Source organism: Salvia hispanica, chromosome 2 (assembly GCF_023119035.1).
Source record: "Salvia hispanica cultivar TCC Black 2014 chromosome 2, UniMelb_Shisp_WGS_1.0, whole genome shotgun sequence".
NCBI lineage: Eukaryota > Viridiplantae > Streptophyta > Magnoliopsida > Lamiales > Lamiaceae > Salvia > Salvia hispanica.
In genome coordinates, this window is record NC_062966.1 from 34,639,067 (window position 1) to 34,664,162 (window position 25,096).

General features: G+C 37.5%; 5 protein-coding genes across 7 annotated transcripts; all 5 read left to right on the forward strand.

Moving 5' to 3' along the window:
* The first annotated feature begins 1,115 nt into the window (after positions 1–1,115).
* LOC125205856 lies at positions 1,116–7,512 on the forward strand. Of its 2 annotated transcripts, none has more exons than XM_048105016.1 (10): positions 1,116–1,297; positions 1,923–3,294; positions 3,693–3,763; positions 4,004–4,104; positions 4,376–4,469; positions 4,590–5,929; positions 6,109–6,157; positions 6,252–6,478; positions 6,593–6,700; positions 6,990–7,512. In XM_048105016.1, exons 2-10 carry the CDS (start codon positions 2,013–2,015, stop codon positions 7,198–7,200), a joined length of 3,483 nt encoding a protein of 1,160 aa, XP_047960973.1. In that variant the 5' UTR covers positions 1,116–1,297; positions 1,923–2,012; the 3' UTR covers positions 7,201–7,512. The 2 variants fall into 2 exon arrangements, with proteins under 2 accessions (XP_047960973.1, XP_047960974.1); XM_048105017.1 differs by having other exon boundaries at positions 1,923–3,171.
* Positions 7,513–9,224: 1,712 nt separating this feature from the next.
* LOC125203552 (UDP-glycosyltransferase 83A1-like) lies at positions 9,225–11,071 on the forward strand. Its single transcript, XM_048101927.1, has 2 exons — positions 9,225–9,696; positions 10,095–11,071. Exons 1-2 carry the CDS (start codon positions 9,225–9,227, stop codon positions 10,994–10,996), a joined length of 1,374 nt encoding a protein of 457 aa, XP_047957884.1. The 3' UTR covers positions 10,997–11,071.
* A 961-nt stretch (positions 11,072–12,032) lies between these two features.
* On the forward strand, positions 12,033–14,056 carry LOC125206861 (UDP-glycosyltransferase 83A1-like). Its single transcript, XM_048106078.1, has 2 exons — positions 12,033–12,516; positions 13,170–14,056. The coding sequence occupies exons 1-2, from the start codon at positions 12,033–12,035 to the stop codon at positions 14,054–14,056; spliced, it is 1,371 nt and encodes a 456-aa protein (XP_047962035.1).
* Positions 14,057–18,633: 4,577 nt separating this feature from the next.
* LOC125204362 lies at positions 18,634–19,511 on the forward strand. The gene has a single exon (XM_048103008.1). The coding sequence runs from the start codon at positions 18,845–18,847 to the stop codon at positions 19,154–19,156; it is 312 nt and encodes a 103-aa protein (XP_047958965.1). The 5' UTR covers positions 18,634–18,844; the 3' UTR covers positions 19,157–19,511.
* Positions 19,512–22,908: 3,397 nt separating this feature from the next.
* Positions 22,909–24,839, forward strand: LOC125203918 (F-box protein At5g39250). 2 transcript variants are annotated; one of them, XM_048102433.1, is made up of 2 exons: positions 22,909–23,062; positions 23,723–24,839. In XM_048102433.1, exon 2 carries the CDS (start codon positions 23,870–23,872, stop codon positions 24,623–24,625), a length of 756 nt encoding a protein of 251 aa, XP_047958390.1. In that variant the 5' UTR covers positions 22,909–23,062; positions 23,723–23,869; the 3' UTR covers positions 24,626–24,839. The 2 variants fall into 2 exon arrangements, with proteins under 2 accessions (XP_047958390.1, XP_047958389.1); XM_048102432.1 differs by having other exon boundaries at positions 23,767–24,839.
* The last annotated feature ends 257 nt before the right edge of the window (positions 24,840–25,096 follow it).

Sequence of the window (25,096 nt, forward strand, 5' to 3'; positions counted from 1 at the left end):
ATCGGGTCAGTTCAACGGGCTTCGGGTCGATCGGGTTGTGATTTTTTGGGGTTTTAAAAGTTCAACACTAACCCTAAAAGCTCGGATTTAGGGCTTGTCCAATGGGTTAATCGGGCTGCTACCGATAAAATTAACATGCGATCAATCCAATAAATAATGATGAAAATTAGTTATATTTATAAAATGTAAAACATTTAATTATGACAAATTTGATAATTTAAATTATATGCTTAAACTCATACATAAATATGAACAAATATTAATATTCGAGATATGTGCAAAATGATGTATAAACATATTTCAAGAAAATTTAAAGAATGTTTTAGAAATTTATATATGTTTTAGTGAATTTGAAGTTTCTAATGTATTTATCTATTACTTATATTAATTTTATTAATATATAATTTGTGTATTTAATATAAAATTGAAAGTTTGGTAGTTATTTAGTATATTATAAAAATAATCGATGAAGTGACGAATTATGAGTCAAATAAATAGAACAATAGAAATTTAATCGGATTTTTTGACCAGCCCATCGAATTTTCGAGTCTAGTCCTAACGGGTTGTGGCGTGGGGGCTAATCTGGTTGTGATTTTATCAGACTATAAATTTTCAACTCTAACCCTAAAAATTGGACGGGCTATTTAGGTCAGCCTACCAATTACGGGCTGCAGTAACATCCCTGTATATTAGCTAGATATTCACATGTTACTCCAATCCTATTTGCTTTGCTGAATTAATTATTTTTAAAATTACTAATTAATCTTGAGATTGAAATCAAAGTTTAAAATACTGTTCTTCACCTCCTTGAAAAAATTACAATGAAAAAGGGTAGTATGAAATCCCTATCCACGCCTTTCGTCCACGCGTGACGACACCACTAGGTGCGTGAGATTCCGCCTTCATCCCTGACCGTCAATGAAAGCTAAATATCTCATCCAACGGCTCAGATTCCCGCATGCCGCAACACGCCTACGTGCCTCAGCTCCGGAGATGCAAGGCCACAGCCCAAACCTGAGGATCGGGACCGTACCTAACGACAGTTTACCAATTATTATAATTTCTTTTTTCTTTAATTTTCTGTTAAACAAATTTTCGATGTCTTTTATTTTCAAAGAAATTGTGTGTGAAAGCAAAAACCAACCTTCTCACTGTTCAGAGAGAGAAAGCTAGAAGCAGGCAGTGTACAGTGAGGGAAGTATACGTACATGCTTTGTGTATGTATACACACAGAGAGAAAACAGTTGCTAATTTGCACTATTTGATCTCCATTTCACGAATTACTTCATATTACAAAGTAAGTTGAACAATTACATTTGCATCGTGCAGTTTTATGTAAATTCAGTTATTTTCTACTCAGATCAAACTCTGAATCTGCACAAGCTTCGTTTGTTTGCTGCTCTTCTTGCTTGTGCGTTCATCAAGATTGAATTTTGTTTCAGCTTTCTCTGAATGCTTGACTAGTACCATCAGCAGGGATCAGATTCTTTTCCTTTTAATTCACTTGAAATTCTGCTGGAGTAGATATTCCTGAGGGTGCAATTGTGTTTTGTGAAGAATTCGTGTATAGTTTCCTGTCATGCAAGTGTTATTAGGTTGTCTAATTTGGTTGATGGGATTCTTTTTGGTTAAGCTGTGCCCTAAATTTTTGTTTTTGCATGGTTAATTTTGTGGCAAAATTACTTTTGAAAAGAAATTGTTGAAGCTAAATTTAGTAGCAGTTTGGTGGTGGCAATGGTGGTTGGCTTTCTTATTGGTCTTAATTTGACATCAGAAGTAGTTATTGCAGATGTTTTTAGTTAATAAGTTAGGAAAGTTCATAATTGGCACTTCAGTTATCCTTTTGGATATCTGCATTTTTGTTTGCGCATTGCTTGACACTTATATATTTCATGTAATTCTTAACTCTTCAAATTTGACAGGGATTTCCATTTTTTTGGGTAAAGCAGCATGATTCGGTTATCCGAGGGGTTAGGGGGGCACAAATGAGTTGAAAGCTTGTGGATGTAAGGATGTTGCAACGCCAAATTATGTTTAAACAGCTGCAGGAGCTGCAGCGAAGGCAGCAGCTTCAGGGACTTGGCGGTGCTAATAATCATGATTATGTGGATCAGCTGATGGCGTCAAAGCAACCTTCAGCAGTTCAGCTTTCCCCTACAGTAAACAGGGACTCTATTCGTGATTTACAGATGCTAATGTTTGATAATACGAAAATGGCACAACAAGGCGAATCTAGCATTTTTCAAGGGTTCCCCAGTGGATTGGTTCTTTCACAAGGCATGCCGCCTCCACAATTTGATATGTCTATATATGGTGATCCCGGCCTGAATGCTGATAGGAATTTAAATCAATATCCTTATCCCCAAGATCCGTGTAATATCTCTGCTAATCTGTCGACCAATAGCAATAACAGCCTTTTAGGCATGTCTCCTGTGCATCAAGGGAGTTTCTCTGATGACCAAAGCATCGTGTCAGATGGCTCCTTGTTATCGAGTCAAGTGTTTGATGATAAGAATCTGTATGGGCAAGTTCCTTTTCACAGTTCTGATAGCAATCTTTTGCCTATGAACTATTCCGCACAAGGAATTACAGCACAGCGGAGTACATCCATGGGGAGGCTTGAAGTTGAAGACACTGGTTGGCCTGGTTATTCTCCAGGAGAGGTATCAAAAATTGACATGTCCGAGGCATCTACTACTCTGGATCCCTTGGAACGAAAGATATTGTACAGTTCGGAGGACCATGGTTGGTCATCATCATTTGACACCAGGGCCAAAAAGGGTAATGAAGATTTTGATTGTACAGTGGAGAACCCATCATCTGTGGATACATTACTGTCTATTCAAAGTGGTCGCTGGAGTGCTCTGATGCAGTCTGCTGTGACCGAAACTTCTAGCAGTGATACTGTAGTGCAAGAGGAGTGGAGTGAATTGAGCTTCCAGAATCCAGAACCATCAAGCGATAATCAGCCCTCAAATCTCAGTAATGGCGAAAATCTGCAAGATAATTGGGTTCATAGAAACTTACAGAATGTTTCCTCTCCAAGCTCAGAGCCCGCGCAGTTGTTCGCCAGACCAGATATGAAGTGTAGTTTCCCTGGTTTTCAGCACTCGGGGAAGCAGTTCAGTAAGCAGAAAGATGAATTTCAGTGTGAGAGCTCCCACATCTTAGGTCAGTGCTCGACTGGGTATAACTCTCAGCTGAAGCATCCTATCGGAAGGAATCAGCCGGTTCAAACTTCTTTGCATTCAGAAAATACTCGAACTGCTCAATATGGGGAGAATTTAAAAACTGGTTAGCCTAACCTTTTGTATGTGCATATATGAAGCAAAGCCCTGCATTACCTTCTTTGGTGGTAACATTGCACCATATCTCCCATTGTTTATGTTTCACATTTTTATACTAAAACTTTACAGATCGTGATTGCTGAGAATCCCATGAATGACTGAATAAGTTTTTTTTTTTTCTGAAACACTTCCAGAGGCAAAGTGTTGGTTTATCTCTTCTGTGATAAACTTTAGAATTGAATCTTAAGAAGTACCCTACTTCCTTTTTCTAGACCATCATGCAAATTTGGGGTATCAATAATAATGATAATAATAATAATAATAATAATAATAATATTATTATTATTATTATTATTATTATTATTATTATTATTATAACATAATGAAGATTTTGATCTTATGCAGGTCATGAATTGCAAGACACCTTATGGCATTCAAATCCTATCTCTGGAGGTTTTCAAACGCCCTATGGTCAGGTTGTTCAGAGATGTCTTACCCGTGCAGTGTTTGTCTATTTTTGATAAATTTAATATGATTAGGGTTCTGTATAAACTGATGTCCGATGGACATGGTAAATTATTGAAGTAGTCAGTACGTTCAACATACCTTTAGTTGGAAGCGAAACCCTTTTCGAGTACATACCAAAAGATAACTGTGTTTCTTTTCTCCATGAAAGGTCAGTAATCGGTGACTATATTGTTGTTCTCTTGTTACAGTTGAACCAGCCAAACTTCCACAGGTATCCGCTAGAGTCAGAGAAGATGGGTCCTGGATTAGGTGCTTCAGATCTCTATTGTCAAAATGTGGCTACTCAAAGGTAGGTATAATATACAAGACGTCCGAATATGTTATGATATCTTTAGAGAGACACTTACTTATAATATGGATTGCTAAAAAGTAAATCAGATTCTGTTCCATTTTTGAGGGGCTGGTAACATTACTTTTCGGTAGCCAATACGCAATCTTAATTTGGTATTTGTTTCGAGTTAAACATATTGCATCAAGGGTGAGCTATTTAACAAGCATGCCATATCCAATGATATGAGCTAAATGAATCTTCTGCTACTTGTATGTTCTGAACAATGCAGCAATCTTCCCAATTCACAAGAATTTGGTTTAAGACCAGGGCCTGCAGATTCAAGTACTCCACAGTCGTACTCACTTTTTCCATCTTCGTCGTTGGTGGGTAGAATTTTTTTTTGATGTAATCATAGAACGGTTTCTGTGACGGCGAAAATATATATCTAAATGATTCATCACCATATCAGTGTAATCCTTCACTTGTCAACCTTCTACCTGCAGGGAAACATAAATACCAGATATCTTCCAAATAGTTATGAGAAGGATTATATCAGGAATCAAAATCCCACTCCATCATTACCAAGTTACATGTTGCAGTCAAGAAACAACGCCTCTTCCCTTGGTCCCAGATCCTCTCTATTGGAGAACGTAGCAGCTGCTCAACCGTGTGAAACATCAGTTTCTTCTCAGCGTGTTGGATTTCCAACAGGGCTTCTGCCTCTCAGGACAGATGTCACCACTCAGCAAGACACGACTTCTCCAAGAGCCAACATGTTCTCATCTAGTTTGTTTCGTACCCCTGGTTCAGCTTCTAGCAGTTTGGAGACTACTTCCTGTGCTCCAGAGCAATCCAGTCTCGACTGGTCAAAACACAAATATAATGTAGGATGTGATGAACAGAAGAAAGCTAATTTCATCCCCGAGAGCTCAACCAAGATACACAATCGAACTCCACTAAGCAACAATACTGATTCACAACAGTCTTTGAGAAAATACTCAGAAGTAGATGGAGTGGCGTCTGGTTTATACATGAGGCATGCATCTCCTCATCCCTCTGATCAAGTAGAGCAGAAAGACATTGAATCACCGATTTTTTCTGCTAGTGACAGCAGAGCCTCTGGGCATCCTTTGCATAAAAAATTCTCCGTGATCCACCAGTATAATAGGCCCGGAGATTGTCAAACAGACTCTGGTAAGAGGTTTCCATTTAATCATCAGCCGCAAACTGCCGATTCCAGAGAGGGGTTGTTTAGTGGGCAGAGTTTTGCTATCAAAGATAAAGCTGGTGCATTTTCACCTGGAACTGTTAAGGGGAACTTCACAGAAGAGTCCAATGATCAGCCAGCAAAAGCTTCATCGACAGATTCCCTTCGGAGCTCCCAACAGATGGAGTCACTTCGTCGGAATGAATCCCAGAGTCATTCCATCGACAAGGAAGCTTCAAACCTAGCAAACCAATCCCAGATCAGTTTGCAAATGGCCCCATCTTGGTTTAAGCATTATGCAAACAAGAATTTTGAGGCCGTACAAACCTATAACCAGAAATCTGTGACTGCAGCAATACAACCACTCTCTGGAATAAGTATTGGAAATTTACCAGAGAGTAGATTGAATATGCAGGTTGATTCTGTCAACAGTGCTCACGGAAGTGGTACTTGGCAATCTTCAGCTGCCACCTTGATAGCGAGTAAACATTTATCACCCCCTAGTATGTTGCCTTCGGATGTCTCTTACCAACAATTGTCTGTTTCAAAACTGGGGAAGCGTAAAATTGTTGCATTTGACTTGGAACCTTGGCACAAAGAAGTAAATTCCGAAGCACCAAGGCCTCAAAACATCAGGTAAGTCCATGTAAAGCTAACTCATATGGGTTCTGCTGTTCTGATGCCTTGTTTTTTCTTGTTTCTGCCTCATTGTTGTTATGTAAATTAGCACGCATGTAGACGTATTTTCTGCAAAGTATGAGCTTACTATTGTGGTTATCTGATTTTCCCTCTGCTATATCTTATCTTATTGGCAGTATGGCTGAGTTTGAATGGGCGCAAGCTTTGAATAGAAGGCAGGAAGAGGTGAGACCGGTCTCGTGATGTACTGCAATGCTTAGATAATTTCCTAAAATTTTTATGAATGAAAACTTGTTCGCTGAGATTTCCTCTCTGGCAGGCGAGAAATGAAGTTGAAATTGTTAATGTGCACCCTGTGGTACAAGCGAAAAGACGACTTACCTTCACGACACAACTTATGCAGCAGGTCTTCAGACCTCCAGTAGAAGGTATTCTCTCTGGAGATGCCAGTTCAAACTGTGATTATTTGGCATATTCCGCTGCGAGAACCACACTAGGAGACGCATGCAACCTGAACAGTAAAATGCCGGTTGATAGCATTGACGTGTAAGAATTGCTATTTTCAAGTTTAATTCTTTATAGCTTTGATTTGTTAGTGCCCAATCCGATATCAGTTTAATTCATTATGAACGCCTAGTTTTCTGGTTATAAATTGTTTAGGTCACCTGGCAAGTTGAACACTTCGAAGAGAACTAATCCATCTGGTTTCTCAGAAAAAGGAAAATGCCTAATTACTCGGGCAGAGAAGCTTGAAGGTGACCTCTCAAGGTAAGGATATGTATGCTTTAGTCATGGAAGCATCTGTGCATATTAGATTAGCATTACTATGGATTAAGGAAGCAAGAATTTGTTCACCTATCGCAGAGATCAAATTGTTTCCATTGAATTGATATGCATTTTCTATGTTGTTAAGTACTATCGAACAATTTTATGATTATTGTAATACTAACAGGTTAGCATTTAGTTCTGATCCACTTGTCTTTGAGGCTTTGAGCCAAGCTATCTTTCATTTATATCTACTAAGAAAAAACGAATCATGGTCAATTTGATGGTGCAGACTTGATCGAAGTTTATCAGTAGTGGACATCAAAGTGGATAGCCAGGAACTTGAAAAGTTCTCTACACTCAACCGTTTTGCAAAGTTCCACTTCAAGGCGCACACTGATCCTGCATCATCAACCGTGCAGAAAACCACCCCTCAGAGATACATCAGAGCATCTCCAATGCCTGTGATAATACCAGAAGAGGAAAAATGTATTTCCTTGTGATCGTAAACCAAATTAGAACTCGATCAACCATTTCCACATGGGATAAATTGCATCATGTGATGAATGCAAGCCAGGTTAGTGATCTTCTTGAATTAGAAGGAACCTTTCCTTTTCCACTATAGAGGCAGGATATATATCAGGAAAGCTATTTATTTATCATGCTATTTGTTTATCAGTGGATCTTTCACTTTTGGAAATCACACTACTAAATAATGTAATATAGAATATTCTAAACAAAGACAGGCAATGTATACACGGTTAGAATATTTTATGATGATAGTATGAATTAATATTTGTCCCCTTCTTGTTAAATCATGGCTCTTCCTGTACAAAAAAACGTTTGATTCACTCTTGTCTTATGTAACTTTTTTAGCCCACATGCTTCTCTGTAGCTCTTGTAGTAACTGAATATCCCAATGTCCTTTCTAGAAGCTTCTGATTCCCTTTATAGTAGATTCTGTCAGGTACAACTGTACAAGGTTGTCGCTCTTCAGAACTGAAAAAAAAAAAGATTTTGTCGGGGAAAAAGATAAGGGCCCCTTTGAATGTAGATTGTCTCTTAATATCGTTTTGGACGACACGTCAGCGAATGGAGAATTGAAATGTACAAATAAAAAATCGATTTAGTTGTTCTGCATTGTCAATTCTCCAATAACAGAAACATACTGAACTGACGAGGTACCAGCATCTGATTTAATCATGTGAGAGAAGAAAAATACACGAGTGTTTTTATGTCTGAATATTTCTCCTTTTTGTAAAATTATGTCTTATACTAAGGGCTCATTTCATTCGGTATAACTACTGAAAATAATGATTTGTGCTAATTATTTAATATAGTTATTATGTTAAATAATTTAGTTAAAAATTCAAACATATTTCCGATTACATCATGCAAGATGCCCAATCACCCTGATTATTTATCAGATTTTCTCTAAAGAAATTTTATGTTTCGTAATCCTTTAAATAAAATAAATAATTGGGGAAATGATATTCGTACCCTTAATAAAATAATTATTAACTATGAAAATGAGCTTATTTTTTGGGAGGAAGCTCAACTTGAAAAAAAAAGAAGAAGGTGTTTATCTATAACACAAGAAAATGATAATATTCATATGTGTTTGCTTTTAATTGAAAGCGTGAAAAGAAGAAGGCAAGTCCTTACACTTATTATGACAACATGAATTGTAGAGGACTCTTGTCACGTAGCATGAATTATGGAAGAGAATATTGTCAGCCTTTGTGCAGAATGACTATTCACCTTTTCAGAAAGGTGATGGATGACTCACCTCTTCCCACTAAACCAAATTGGAGAATGGTTTGGAATCTGTAAACAAAATTGAAGAATTGTTTTGGAGTCCGCCATCTGCCCTTATTTAAGGCACCTTACTCTTGTTGTGGAGAGCGCGCTTGAATACACTCCTCTCATGTGTTGAGAATCCCCACTACTTGTAATAAAATCAGTTGTATTTTAATTTTTTCTTTTCATCCTGTACGTACCTCTTGTATTGTGTGATCTTGTACAAATATTGTGGGTAAACAATACTTGTATAGGATCACAGAATACAGGAGGTACGTACAGGATTGAAAAAAAAATTAAAATACATTAGTCTTTGTATTATAAGTTTTGAACTGTTTCCCATGGAAAAATTAAATAACCGAGGTTAATTCAGTCTCTAATATTCTTGGGGAATGAAAAGGATATAATGTAAATGAGACTACCTCTGTGTCAAGTACATATCACATAGTATTGGAGCATGGCTTGGGTCCTTGATCTGGGCTGATGAGAGCAGTCTTCGGCCCAGCAGCGCAGCGGCCCATTTGGCTCTACCAAAATAGATAGATTTTCAGCCGGCCAACTGACAAGAATCCAAGATTCCTCAACAGTTGAAAACCGGCAAAACTTAGTAATCAACAAAGAAACACAAACATAAAAACAAATTAATGATGTCGAACTCTCACACTCTCCCACTACATAAACTTACAGCATGAAGAAACATAGTAATTTGTAAAAACAAAAAGAAAAAATGGGAAGGCCACATGTGTTAGCCATGCCATATCCAGCCCAAGGCCATGTGATCCCATTGATGGAGCTCGCACAATGGCTGGCACACAACGGCATCAGAGTCACCTTCGTCAACACCGACTTCAACCACGCCCGAGTCATGAGCTCGCTGTCAAGAATAAGCGAGCTCATCACTCTGGCCTCTGTCCCCGACGGCCTGGAGCCGTGGGAGGACAGAAACGACCTTGCGAAGCTAGAATCATCGATGCCCGAGGCCGTCCCTCCAGCACTCGAGGCTCTCATCGAGAAGATAAACACAACAGAGAGTGATAGAGTCACTTGTCTCATCACTGATTATGGCCTAATATGGGCTCTGTCTTTGGCTGACAAACTGGGGATCAAGAAATCGGCTTTCTTGCCTGCCCCGGTCGCCCTCCTCGCGCTTTCCAGGCATTGCAAGAGCCTCCTTGATGAAGGGATTGTTGACGGCGATGGTGAGTGCCTTGCTTCGTTTTCTTTAGAGATAATAGTCATTTAAATCACGAAATTTGGTCGGTATTAAATCATGAGGTTTCAGTTTCTCATTCTCAGTATTAAATCATTATTAAATCACGAAGTTTTTCAAATTTCTCATCTGTGTACAAAACGACGTCTTTGTTAATAATGAGCTTAAGAAGTCCAAACGAGCGAGATAACAAACAAACTTAATTTCCGTACCTCAAATTCACTAGTTTGTAGTCAACTAACGAAAACTGAAACTTCGTAATTTAATCTAATAGTACTTATCAGAATTTGATAAAATTTCGTGATTTAAATTACTATCACCTCTTTCCTTTACTTAAAACGACTTTTACATTTTAACTAGTTTTACTCTCATGCGATGCAAAAACAGGAACACCCTTGAAGGCGGACCACGTGATTCACCTCTCTCCAAAGATGCCTGCAATGAAGATTCAAGAAGCAGTATGGCTGCAGATCGGCGACTTCTCATCACAACAACGCATGTTCCAATCCATGGCAAGAAACATAAAGGCGGAGACTCTCCCCGACTGGATAATCTGCAACTCGTCCCACGAGCTGGAGGCCGGAGCTCTGAAGCTCCTTCCCGACCTTATCCCAGTAGGCCCTCTCCTGTCAAGCGCGCGCCAAGGCCAGTCCGCTGGCCTATTCTGGCCAGAGGACTCAGCCTGCCTGTGCTGGCTGGACATGCAGCCCCCGAACTCCACAGTGTATGTGGCGTTCGGGAGCTTCACTCTCCTCGACGAGAGCCAGTTCCATGAACTGGCTCTCGGCCTAGAACGCTCCGGGAGGCCTTTTCTCTGGGTCGTGAGGCCGGACATGACTCAGGACGCGGAGAAATGCTTCCCGGAGGGGTTCAAGGAGAGAGTGGGGAGTCGCGGGAAGATGGTGGAATGGGCTCCCCAGCAGAGGGTGCTGTCCCACCCTTCCTTGGCTTGTTTTGTTAGTCACTGTGGATGGAACTCGACGATGGAGGGCGTGTGCGGTGGGGTGCCTTTCTTGTGCTGGCCTTATTTTGCAGACCAATTCCTTAACCAGTGCTACATTGTTGACGTTTGGAGAGTGGGGCTGAGGTTGGAGAAGGACCGGAGCAGGGTTGTTGCGGCCGGAGAGATTGTGGAGAAGGTGGAGATTCTACTTGGTGATGGAGGGTACAAGGATAGAGTGAGGAGTCTTGGATCCAAGACTCTGGAGAGTGTGAGAGGAGGGTCTTCTTGCAAGAATCTCACTAGCTTTGTTGAATGGATAAAGGATGATAAAAGTTGTTTAGAGTGATTATCAGTTAATTTCTTAGTAAGATTTTCAAATGTTGTTGGGGTGCAAACTATATAAGTAAAAGTTGCAAGCAATATTCATCATGGTTTTATTTTTTGATTACTCTCTAAAACGTTTGCATCCCTACAAACTCCTCTTAAGCTAAGATCAAGACCACACACATGTCACAGGTCACTGCGGGTCTTGATCAAGTCCACAAAAAGAATACCAGAGAACGTGTCAAACAATCGACCAAACCCCAAGCTACACATCTTCCAAGTTATTAATTTCTATAATCGTCAATGTATGGCAGAAATGTTATTGTGATTGTAATATTATCTTAAATTTAGTACAGAAAAACTTTATAACTATTAAAAGCACAATAGCAAAGAAGACAAAAGAGAGACGAGATAGAAGTAATCCTTCCATAAGTGAATATTTGTATTCCTTTTTTAGTCATCTCACCTAAAATTAGTCATTTTTTTTTGTCAAAAAATATACTAACATTTTTCTTCTCTTTTACTTTAATATATCAACTATTTTATTCTATTTCTCTACTTTATTTTTTCTCCACTTAACTCTTTAAATATTGCTTTCTTAAAACTCATTTCCAAAATAACTGCCTCGCTTATGGCTGGACGAGGGAGAAAAATAGTTGAATGAGCTGTGGTATCCAAACACTAGAACATGATGAACATTGCTATATGTTGACAAGAAAGAGCAAGAAGAAAGATTTTGGTGGAAAAAATGATGCAAACACACATTTGGCAGAAAAGAGACACCATCCTATCCTATCCTCCACTTAAATTTTGGAAAATTCCATTATGCTAAATGAAAATGACAAAATAGATTACTAGAGACAGCAAGATGTATAGATATTGTCACATTGCATGCCGGCCTCAACTCAACTTATAAGGCTTCAACCAATGAAAACTATATCAAACCCATCACCTCCAACAAGAACTAACCACACTAGACAAACACAACATTTCGAATTTCTACCTATAAATTATAAAGCAACTGTAAGAAAAAAAAGAAACAAATTAGAAAAGAGAGAATGGGGAGATCAAGAGCGCATGTAGTGGCGATTCCGTATCCAGCACAAGGGCACGTGATCCCGATGATGGAGCTGTGCCAGTGCCTAGCGAAGCACGGCGTGAGAGTGACGTTCGTCAACACCGAATCCAACCACCAACGAGTGGTGGAGGCGCTGCCGCCGCAGCCGACGGAGAAGCTGCTCCATTTGGTCTCGGTCTCGGACGGCCTCGACTGCTGGGAAGACCGCATGGACTTCGCCAAGTCGGTGGAGGCGCTCGGCCGGGTGCTGCCGGGCGAGCTCGAGGCGCTCATCCGATCCATCAATGCTACGCAGGCCGACGCCGTCACTTGCATCATCACTGACGTTTTCATGGCGGAGATCACTCAGGCGCACCGGAATTTCGACCTCAAGCTGGCGGCTTTCCTCCCCGGAGCGGTCGCGCTGCTTGCCTTGACCACCAGCGCTGAAAAACTCGTTGCGGATGGAGTCATTGACACTGACGGTTTGTTTCTAGTTTTCTCCTTACGCTGACGTAAAATATTTTGCTGTTTCATTTGCTAACGCCATCCCCCAAACTATCGAGAAATAAACATAGGTAATCACGAAAACTAATGAAATAAATTACTACTTCCTCCGTCCCAGATAATTCGTCCCAATTTTCCATTTCGGTCCGTCCCACATAATTTGTCCCACTTTACTTTTACCATTTTTTTGTAGTGGACCTCATATTCCACTAACTCATTTCTACTCACATTTTATTATAAAACTAATATATAAAGGTAGGACCCACATTCCACTAACTTTTTCAATCCACTTTTCATTACAATTCTTAAAATCCGTGTCCGGTCAAAGTGACCCGAATTATCCGGGACGGAGGGAGTACTATAGTAGGAGTATAAATTATTTATCCAATTAGATACTATGAGGTGTTCGATTTGCAAGATTGTATCCGAAATTAAATTTGTAGTGTGTTTGGTTCATGGGATTGTGATTTTTTTTCGGCTATATTGTTAGGTCAGTTAAATTTTCCGTCTACACTTAGAGGACGATATCATAATACAAGTCTATAGGGTTCCATAGTCTATGTGACTTATTATAGGTCATTTCATTTTTCTTTTTAATGTGAAATAGTTGTTGTTTTATGTACTCGAACAGGAACGCCACTACAGAGCGAACCAATCCGGCTGTCGCCGTCCATGCCAGAGATGAACCCTAACCACTTCGCATGGGTGTGTCTCCCAGACCTAGCCGGCCGGAGAGTAGTCTTCCAATCCATAGTCGAAAACAACAAATCCGCAAAGCTCGCTCAATACCTAATCTGCAACTCCTCGTCGGCGCTCGAGCCCGCCGCCCTCGACTTCCTCCACAACTGCCGCCCCATCGGCCCCCTCCTCGCCACCCGCCGCCTCGCCAAACAGGCGGGCCACTTCTGGCCCGAGAACCCGACATGCCTCTCCTGGCTCGACCACCGCCCGCCACGCTCGGTCGTCTACGTGGCATTCGGGAGCTTCACCCTCCTCGACCCGGCCCAGTTCCGCGAGCTGGCCCTCGGCCTCGAGCTGACGGGGCTGCCCTTCCTCTGGGTGGTGAGGAGTGACATAACCTGCCACGTCAGCGAGGCCTACCCGCCCGGGTTCAAGGACAGGGTGCGAAACCGGGGAAAGATCGTTGACTGGGCCCCGCAGCAGGAGGTGCTGGCCCACCCGGCCGTGGCATGCTTTGTGACACACTGTGGGTGGAATTCGACTGTGGAGAGCGTGAGCAGTGGGGTCCCGGTGGTGTGCTGGCCTTACTTTGCGGACCAATTCCTTAACGAGACTTATATTGTGGATCATTGGGGGGTGGGAGTGAGGTTGGAGAAGGGTGGGAATGGGATCATTGGGAGGGAGGAGATTAAGGGGAAGGTGGAGATGGTTTTGGGAGATGGAGGCTATAAGAAAAGGGTGACGGAGCTTCAAGAGAAGACTTTGGCTAGTAGTGTTGGAGGAGGCTCCTCTCATAAGAATTTATGTGATTTTGTTGATTGGATTAAGGAAGACTAAGAGTTTATCAACTTAGATTTGGTATCTTCATCTTTTCCATTATGAAAACACACAAATCAACTGAATTAGGGTTTATCCATGGGATGCTATCAAGGGAACTAAAAATTTTAGCAGTCCGGATATATTTCTAAATTATGATTGGCTGGATATACTAATGTAACAATATTTTCGAATTATTAAATTTTTACTATGATGTCATACTTTGTTTGTTCCCATAAATAAATATTATAAAGAAAAAAGGTACTCCCTCCGTCCCACAAAGATTGTCCCATTTTTCCATTTCCGTCCGTCCCACAAAGTTTGTCGCATTTCACTTTTTACCATTTTTGGTAGTGGACCCCATATTCCACCAACTTATTTCTACTCATATTTTATTATAAAACTAATACTTTAAAAGTAGGACTCACATCCCACCAACTTTTTCAACTCACTTTTAATTACATTTCTTAAAACCCGTGCCGGATCAAAGTGGGACTATCTTTGTGGGACGAAAGGAGTATATGATAATCCTAATAAGTACGTATATCACTAAAAGTTACTTCCTTAGTTCCTAAAAGAATAGGTAATCTTTGAAACAATACAAATTTTAATACACAATTGGTAAAGTAAGAGAGATATTATACAAATACAAATACATTTTCTATGGAAACTTCAGAATTCCAAAAGCATATATATCCTCTCAAGTACAAAAGTGACCATAATCTCATACTAAGTTAGAAACCAATCATTTGTGTGTAATAGAATTTCTGACATACACAACAACTACAAAGCTACTAAGAAATGTTAGGCAATTATTTTAATATTAAGGTATGTTTATGAGAAAAATAAGTTAATAAACAATTAATTGTGAATCTCAATTTTTTGGATGGGGGTAGGAGAGACAAGACAGTGGAGATTACGTTACAATTATTTAATTATATTAATGTCGTCACGTCCATCAGCCGCCCTTGCTCACGTGAATATTTTGTTTAATCCAAATAAGCACGTGCAGACATGTGACATAATTGAATTCCAACCCTAAATTAGCCAAACAATATGTGGTCACTAATTAATGACGGTTTATTAGGGGCAAAGAGTTCCATTTTTCATGCACCTGTTTTTTCTACTTTATTTATTGCCTACATAGTTGAATAAAGGGTGCTTCAATTGTTTGCTATTGTATTTATATCTTCTATTCTTACTTGATATTTTTAATTTTTTTCAAAAAGCAAAGTTATGAATAATAGCTTTTACATTATACTATTATCTAATATTCTGTTTGTTTTTTAACAATTTTCCAATTTATTTAAATGGTTCTCAAGCAGTACTGATGTTAATACTAGACTGCTGGTATCAATTTGTGGTAAAAATACAGGCAGCAAAACTATCATCAAATTATAATTTACAACTATAATCCCTTTTTTATACTACCGTGTGCATCATCTATAGTCCCTTTAATTAAGATGAAATCATGAAATTGAAATGGCATCTTCAATTGCTCCGTGTCCATGAAAAAATAGGTTTATTTTTATTGTGGTTTGTCCACCAAATTAATCTTTATCTATTTATGGTAAACTTTTTCTATAATGACTCAGGTTTCATTTTCCCATCTTCTTATTATATTAATTTTGCATTAAAATTCGCTATATACGTACATTACCAAAAGTTACGTACGTTTCGTAGACATATGGATTACAAGTAAATACAACAAAATGATAAAATAGGGAATTACTACTACTTTCAAATATTTTAATATTACGATATGTGTGCAAATTTATGGAAAAATCATGAAATTTGGCTAAATGATAGTTGATCCCATAGTTTTCGAAGATAGCCGATTATATCATAATTTTGACATTTTTCTCAAATGACTCATTCATTTGTACTTGAAGGAAATTGTGTATTCGAAATCCATGATTTTTTGTAAATCTGTATAGCACTTACAAAAGTCATTGATTTTAGTATGAAAATCTTAAAATATAAGATTAGGCTAAAGTTTTTTGCTTTCCAAAATCATAACATAATTTCTCTTCAAATCTAAATCAATCCAATGACTAAAAAAATATCAAAAATATCAAAGTTATGATAGTAATAATTGTTAATTTATAAAATTTGGAGACTTAACCAAAATTTAACCAAATTTCTTGATTTTTATAACAATTAGCCCTTAATTTATTAACATGTGACCAAATTCAAACTAGTTCATGGCAATGAACTCATTGAATTTGACTTAAAAGTTATTAATCCGAACATAAATATTTGAAAGTGAAAATTGTTATTAATAAAAATAACAATAAATGGTCTTAAAAGGGAAAGATGAAGGAAAGAGGTGGTAGCATGCAGGGAATGTGCAGAACATGGAATACAATTCATGCTGCTTCACTGTCTCTTAATCTCTCACATGCAATCTCCCTCTCTCTCTCATCAAAGGTACACTCCTCTTTCCCTACTGCATGTGCTCTCCATGTGCATCCTTCTCTCTCTGGTTTTACTACCTTTGGTGGACCATCTCACAATTGCATGTGCCCTTGAGAGGCCACCACAACCCCCCAAAAAAAACAACTGGTTTACAAGGCACAAGACCCTTTTCATGCCTCATGAAATGCCACTAATGCCCTTGGTTTGTTTCCTCCAAATATAATTGGTTGGCATTTGTCACCACCCATAAAGATGTCTCACTAATTCCATGTACAATCTCATGACCTTGCTTTTTCTCTCTTTTCTTTTTTGGCTCTCCTTTGCCTTTTTGAATCATCAGAATTTCAACTCCATGTGTTGAATAAAACTGCTGGAGTTTTGTTATGTTGTCAAAAAGTGTATATTGATTGGGATTAATTAGAAATGGAGAAGGGCAGATTTAAATTTGGGGGGAAATATTGTTGTAACATAGTCTTGTTTATTGTGGGAAAATAGATAATAGGAGTAATCAAATATGCAATATTTAATTCAATAATAACTGCAAAAAGGTACCCATTGAACTTAGTTTCATACTCCTCCGTACCATTAAACGTCACACTTTAACTCGACATGAGTTTTAAGAATATAATGAAAAGTGGGTTAAAAAAGTTAGTGAAATATGAGTCTTGCTTATATATATATATATACATTAATTTTATAATAAAATGTGAGTGAGAATGAGTTAGTGAAATGTGTGCCAAAGTTAGAAAAAAAGTAAGTGTGACAAATATTGCGGAAATGACTTAAAAAAAACTAGTGGAAGTAACAAATACTAATGAAGAACGGAGAAAGTACATGTTATAATTCAAACTCACTTAGGTTAACAATTACTTTAAGGTAAAATATGCTTTTAGAACTATAAACTTTTAACAAGTGTTAAACATTGTTCAAGCTGGATAAATAAATAAATGAGAGTTGGTATGGATTAAAAATAACATAATCAAATAACGAGAGGCATAAGGAATACATGTGTAAATTTGTGTGAACAACTTTAAATTTAGATATGGAGGGGTATTTTAGGAATTCGAGTAGAAGAGTCTCGATGAGTCGCATGCATGTGGAAATTGCAGCTTTCACTGCTTAAATTACGTCTTCCCGCGCTAAACGTATTTCCAATTGATATGGTAAATTTTGGTGGTGCCCTTCTTTTTTAAATTACGGAAACACCCCTGCTGAAATATCTCTTGCGTGGCATGGACCCCACCAATCATTCATTGCCACATGGACTTATTTCTGTAGCACTCAATGACTTGCCCAATCAATGGGTGGCACATGATCCAATTTAATTTAACTATAATTATTAGGAAAATGCAGTTTTTTTCTTAAATGTAACGCCCAAATTATTTCTAATTTTGCATTCCCTTTCTCTACTGGGCAGATATTTTTCTCGAACTCGATTTTAGTGTTCAAATTCTTAAGACTCATCCATCGAGTAGAAATGAGAAAAAAGATAGGTGGTAACAAAAATGAGATAGGTGGTGTAAATAAAAATAAGTTTGGAAGTATTTGATAGGTAAATTTATTTTATAGTAGTAGATTAGACTATAAAAAGAAATTCTGCTTACAAAATCATAGATATATAGTATTTCATTATTATTAAAATCATTGCATTCATCATCAATATTGCGAAAAAATGATATTTCCTTCAACTTTAGAGCTCGAACGTAGAAAGTGCATAAAGAAAATATAGTAAATCACAGTGAGTCTACTTTAAAAGAAAAAAAAAACCTCTAGCATTGTGGAGTATTATTATAATAAAGTGATGCATTCTCATTTGAATGATGCCCATGAATATTGCTTCTACTTTTCATTGGTGTTTTATATAGCAAATGAGGATATTTCATGTTAATTAAGGAGTAGTACATAGTAATTCTAAGTAGATGGATTATATAATATTTCTAGAAATATCTTAAAGACTTAAACTTCCAATAATATCATCATATTTGTGACCACTAACTACAGATCTACATGAATGCGATTGACATTTACACCATTGAACTTTCACTATGATTTTCCAGTCAATTTGTTTACATAAAGAATATACTTACAACATTTGATCGACAAATAAATAGTAGTTGGTGAATTTATTTATTTATATAACGTGACAATCCAATTTTGAAATTCATACTAGACCAAATGTGTCACCCCTCAATTAAATAATCCAACCCCACACAGTACACATGTTATAATAAATCCCCAATATTTATTTATTAACAAAAGTAGAAAATGGCATTTTGGTAATTTCCGCCGCAGTCGACACCGCCCCTACTTATATACGCCCATAACGCCATTCCCGTTACGCCGTATTCCCTCCACCAACTCCGCCGCAAATCGCCACTCACCGCCGCCGCCATGGGCTCGAAGCCGAGGATCCCCGCCGCAACCGCCGCTGGAAGGCTGAAGAGGAGGCTGTCAAGCTCCAGCAGGAGGCTCAGAAAGCGCCAGCTCTGTGCACGCAATTCCGCCGATACCGATTCGTCGGTCTCCGGCAAGCTAGCGGCGCTGAGGAGCCTCATCCCCTCCGGAATCGGAGATGCGAAGCCTGAGCAGCTGTTCCGCGAAACCGCCGACTACATCGTGCTCCTCAAAACTCAGGTGCTTGTTTTGCAGAAATTGGTCGATTTTTACGGATCGCAGTCGCAGGAGAATCGCGACGGTGTGTAGTGGTTGCCTAGGGTTTTTGTAGGTGCGATCAATCGGCGTAATTTATCGGGATGTGCGTGCGATCTGATGCGTATATCGTTATGTGCGAATGGATGGTAGATGTTCCATCGAAAAATCGGTGGAATTTGGCATCGTAGTGTTGCAGAAATTATACATTGAAAAAAGAGGAAAGGAGAAAGAGGACAATTTTCCCCCAAAAAAAAGAGAAAAAGAGGAATGGAGGAGGAAGAAGGTTGAGCTTCTTTTCCTTTGGCTATTAGTATGAATTAATTTATTAGTTTCCATGCCAATTATGTACTAATTCGAATAGATTCATTTAGTTTACATTTTATAAAATTTCTTCTTGTTTTATTCATGAATTATTGTCATTGCCTAGATCAGTTTTATGATTTTTATCTCTCAAATGAGACATTAATTGCTATATGAATTATGAAGTGTGTGTCTATATAAGTCTTGAAGCTTCATACATTTCTTGTTTTGATATTCAAAATTGTGAATAAAGATTTGAGTGAATGAACATAGAAATGTGTTCCCATATTGCATGACAAAGGCCTCTCTTTCACAGCCTGCAGCAGCAGCAGCAGATGACAGCATGCAGCTGCCACCAGGTTGTACACCAAAATTCCATTTTTCCATAAATATCAATTCCTCTAAAAAGTTTGTGTTGTTAATTACTTGATGGATGCCAAATTGCCAGATAAATCACCATCAAATTTTGTGTTGTTAATTATTTGATGAATGCCAAATTGTCAAATAAATCACCATCAAATTTTGGTCCGTACACATGTTTTTAAAATCTGAAAATTAAATTACTAAATTATCTCATTTATCTTGTTCTCTGTGAAATATGGGATACAAGTTTATGTGGATGTTGGCGTTTTAAAATCAATTGCATATTATTGCAAAAAATGAGGCAATGTGATTATTGCAAAATTTTCTTCTTTCACAGTTTTAATTTCAGATTTTAAAAAATATATGACTCACCAGAATTTGACAACTTCCCTTTGATGAATATCAATAACACTTGCCTCAAATTGAGCACAATAGGGAGTATTTCATATTTTCTCATATCTTACTTTCCTCATGTATAAATCAAATTTGTAGTAATTCTGATAAAATTGAGAAGTGAGGGCATGTGGAGGAGTATAGGAATATATAAAAATAAAATAAAAAGTAGTATAATTATTATGGACCTTATGGTAGTGATATTTCATGTGATATCTGAGGGAAACAGACAGCAGTGTCCCACTTATGTAAATGAGTCCACATGCCATGTTATGGCGTGGCCGCCCACAGACAAGAACTACACCTCGTGCTTTTGAGAAATGCGACAATCGGGGAAATCCTTTTGTCTCTTTTCTTTCATATAAATTCAACTTATTTAATTTAAACCTTATTTGGCTTTACATACGAGGAATGCTTCTTTTTCTTCTTCTTATTTTTTTTCTAAGAAATAATAATAATACTGTATTTTGTTGAAACACGTTTCCTTTTTCACTTTATTATAAGTAGAAGAAACTTGCATATTCACGAGAAGGCATAAAACTTGCATATTCACGAGAAGGCATATTGAGATGGTCAATTTTTAGTCGACGATTATTATACTTATATTTTAGCAAGCATGAATATTTTAGTGAGTGAGCACCAAATCCTCAATGGGGTCACACATTCACTCAAATAACCCATTGAAAATGGGTTATCCAACCGGGTTGCCCTCAATTGTATGGGAAAAACATGCTATTGGTGTCACAATTCATTTCTTATTTACTATTCTCTCTGCTCGCGAATAGAAGTTCTGTTTTTTCATTTTAGTCCATCCATAAATAGGAGTTTCGGTTCACTTTTACCATAAATGATAATAAGGTCTCACATTTCTTTTAAAACTAATAATATACTATAAGTGAGACTCATATTTTACTAACTTTTTCCACCTATTTTTCTTAAAATTTCTTAAAACCCATGTCGCCAAAAAAATGTGATTTCTAATGGCCGACGGAGGGAGTATTATGTTTAAAAATTTTGGAATGTTGGAGAAAAATATTGAAAATTTGTATTATTATTCCAAAGTTTCAAAATAAGTCATATATCGCAGGTTTGGATGAAAGTAATTTTGTTTCCTTCATGGGATCAAAATTAAGTGATAAGAGGACAAAATGCTTGGTATAAATAACCCACTTCTTAGTCTTGACACCCTCAATCATCATGAACGTCATGTCAGTGGAAGAAACAAGATGTGACTATTTATCTTTGATAGAAATATATACAAGGTTAAGGGAGTCCACTGTAGTTGGTCGGGCCAAGCCACAAAATTTAGCCAGGCCATCAAAAAACTTGTTCACACTATAATGAACAAGTCTAAGCCATCAAATTAATTATTTTTTTTCATTTTCTGTATATTTTAATTTAACTAGAATAAAAATTATCGGACTATAATAATTATTAAAAAATATATAAATTAATTAAAAAAAAGTTGACAATTACAAGTAAATATATTTATTAAAAATTTAATTTTTAATTATTTTTGTAATTAGGGTGTGAATTGAAATCACAATCCTTAATTAAAAAGTTGACCAATTTTAATTGGGATTTAGTTTTAGAGATGATTTATTTCCTAAATTAATGCCAAATTAATTATTTTTTTAAAAACAATCGTCCCACTCTCTCTCTTTCTCTCCATACTTCATCTTCTCCAAAATTCCTCTCCATAAAATTAGCACAAAATTGCAAAAATAAAAATAAAAATAAATTAAAAAAAAATCAAAATTGGAGGAGCCGCGGCCGAGCCGCCGGCATGGCTCTCTCATAGGTACCCCCACCCCGCCCTGCCGCGAAAATTGGTGGCTCTCACTATAGGGAGCCACGGCCCTTCTATAGTGGATACTCTAATCCACTTCATTTTGATAGATTGAAGTAAATATTTGAGCTTGTTTCGCTATCTTCTACCGTACTTAAAAACTCAAGTAAACATTCCTTAAAAATTTAACCAATATTTTTTACTTTTGAGCCGGAGGAAGAGAAAGTAATGAGGATTAATTTGAAATATTTCAATATTACACATAAAATGTGTTAAAGTTCAAAAATTTCACAACCTAGATTTTCAAGAATAAGAATAAATATGGAGTAGTACATATTTACATGTACGTAGAGTGTTGGTTGTTTCAATGGCCCATGAAATTATGTGGTTCCTTATGGGCCTAGAAAGTTTGGGCTATATCTCTTTTGGGCTTCCTTCTTTTTCTGGCTCATAAACTACTACCATCAAAATCATTCAAATATTATAATCTCAATAATTACATGATTGATTACATTCACACTTCTTTTTCAATCTTCATTGCAATCATTTATTGTGCAAGTGTGTTTAGCCTATTGATAAAGTGGTTAATATCCGAGGCAAATGATCTTGGGTTCAAATCTATCACGACACAGACTTTAACAATTCTGTTTAATTATCTGTAAAAAATGAGTAAAATCAATTATTAAGACAAAAACTAAAATAAATTATGGAGAAATATAATCCGTACTATATGCACAATCACATAAACAAGCTCGTGGCACTAACTTAACGGGTTTTTAAAACTAAAAAATTAAAAAAAAAGTTATCCATTTCTGCATTATTAATATTAAATCCGACAGCAGATTATATTTTTGTCCAAAATGCCACCTGGCAAAAACCGTTTGTCAAATAGTAGAGGGCCCACATTTTTATATGCCGCGTTGCACTGAATTCCACCACCTTGCTGCTTTCTCTCTCTCTAAACTTTCTCTCTCTTTCTAATTTTATTCGTGCATTTTCTTTGCAGTCTAATCAGTATCTGAAGGTCCAAGTTTTGTTGCTCTGTATCATTTTCATTTTTCCTCTTCTTCAATTGGGATGAATCGATTTCTACAGCTGCGGAACCGTAAACGGTAAAATTCTGTTCCTTTCCTTTCGTCGCGGATTTTAGTTCAATTGCAGTATCAATTAGGGCTGGATTCGGTTGTATAGAAATTGAAATTAGGTTTCAATTAGTGATCTTTAATTTTTAATTGAGAGTTAGATATGAGTATTGTGTTGGAAATTATAGTTGTGTCCGTTTGGTTGGATTTCATTTGGCTTTTTATTGCTTTGGGAGGGAGATGCATATGTTCTGCTAGATTGTGCTTTTGGATTAATGCTTTCAAATGTTTTTTGAATTAATATTTTGTACCATTGATGAGATTTGTGGGTAATATGCATTAAATTTGATCTGGAATTATTCATGGCTTGTGTTTATTTTTCGTGATCTGCTGTGACAGATGAAATCACAAGCCTCGATTTTTTTTGGAGTGCGTAGTTTGATGTGTTGAGGAAGGCATTGTGAGTTTGATGATTTTTTGTGATGTTAATAATATTGTGTGTTTGTGCATCAATAAGGCTAACTTCAGATGAAATATATTGATGCATTTTATGTTGAAAACTTATTCATGTGTGTCGCTATCATGAATGTTCAATGCAATCAATTTTCTTCCTTAGTTTCGTTTTCTAATAACCACTTGAAGTTTCATTTTTTACGGATCCAAATGATATACGTCTTGTCGTATGATTAGGTAATAAGTGGCATTTGATATTCAAGTACATCGATTGGTTTCAGGAACTGATACGAAATTAATAAGTACTGGTAGTCTCCAACTCTCTAGTGCTGCAAAACTGGTTTGTTCAAAAAGTTGGCCTTGCGAGTATTTATTCCTCTGGAGATGGAGATGTCATCCGAGGAAATTTTGAAGGTTGTGTTCCCTCTTCTAGAAGGTAGAGATCTGGCGACGTGTATGTCAGTTTGCAAGCAGTGGAGAGAGATTGCTCAAGACGACTACTTATGGAAATGCTTGTGTGCAAATCGATGGCCATCTGTCTGCAAGCAGTCATCCCCTCCTATTTTGTCTTATCACAAACTATTCAAGTCGTTTTATAAACGCAAGAGGAATAGAACCCTGCTTCCACCGAAACTATCTTTGAAGGATTTGGAGTTTTATATTGACATTTGGACTGAAGAAAAACTCATGTTCTCGGAAGTGGTTCCGGGACCCGTACTCCAAAAGGGGTCCTGGACACCACCAAATGGAATCTCTGATGTTCTTAGGTTGCACTTGACGAGCCCGGACTACAAGATGACATTTCCAATGCAACCTAGGTTTAACATCCCTTTGGGTCAGACTGTCAGCGTGTCTGTATTTGTAGGCCGAAGGGATACCCAGAAAGTTGCTTGCATCATAAACAAGTCTATTTGTGATTATATAGATCGCTCCACATTCCGGGCCCTGGCATTTGATTACCTCGACTTTTCACCTGCACACCCTTTTGTGTCGGGTATTAGGGCGTGGATTTCTTTGCTATTTATGGACCATGGTAATGAAAGTGACATTGATGTTTTTGGGATTGAGCTGGATTTCTGCGATGCTGCAAACTCAGAGGACCAGGTGCTGTGGCTCCTCGATATGCTCGATTGGAAGTAAATATCAGTATATATCAACTATAGTTTGCCTAATGGCCAAAGTCACCTCTCTGGTATAGCTACTGTTTAGAACAAATCTTGTGTGTATATTCTCTTTGTTTTTCGTATTTGAATAATTATGTAATGCAGTTGAGTTGTGATCAATGTTTGTGGCCATTGACTGACTGCAAATTCCATTATTTGGATTTTAAAGGAAACAGTTTCCCTTTCTTTTATGAATGATTGTCCCTTAATATAGTGTAGTGTGTCAGTGTCACTTGCTTTAATGAAATTGGTTTTAGAATGTATATATGTTGCCATAATGCCATTGACAGTTTCTTCGTGGGAAGCATGGCTTTTTCCTGCTTAAAATTGCATTATATATTCCTTTTTCATTTTCTCGGGAGTTTTTTTCCTGAAATACCACTTATATTAGCGCTCTTAAGCGATAGGAGACTGGTCAAATAGTTCGCTCCATTTATATACGCATGGA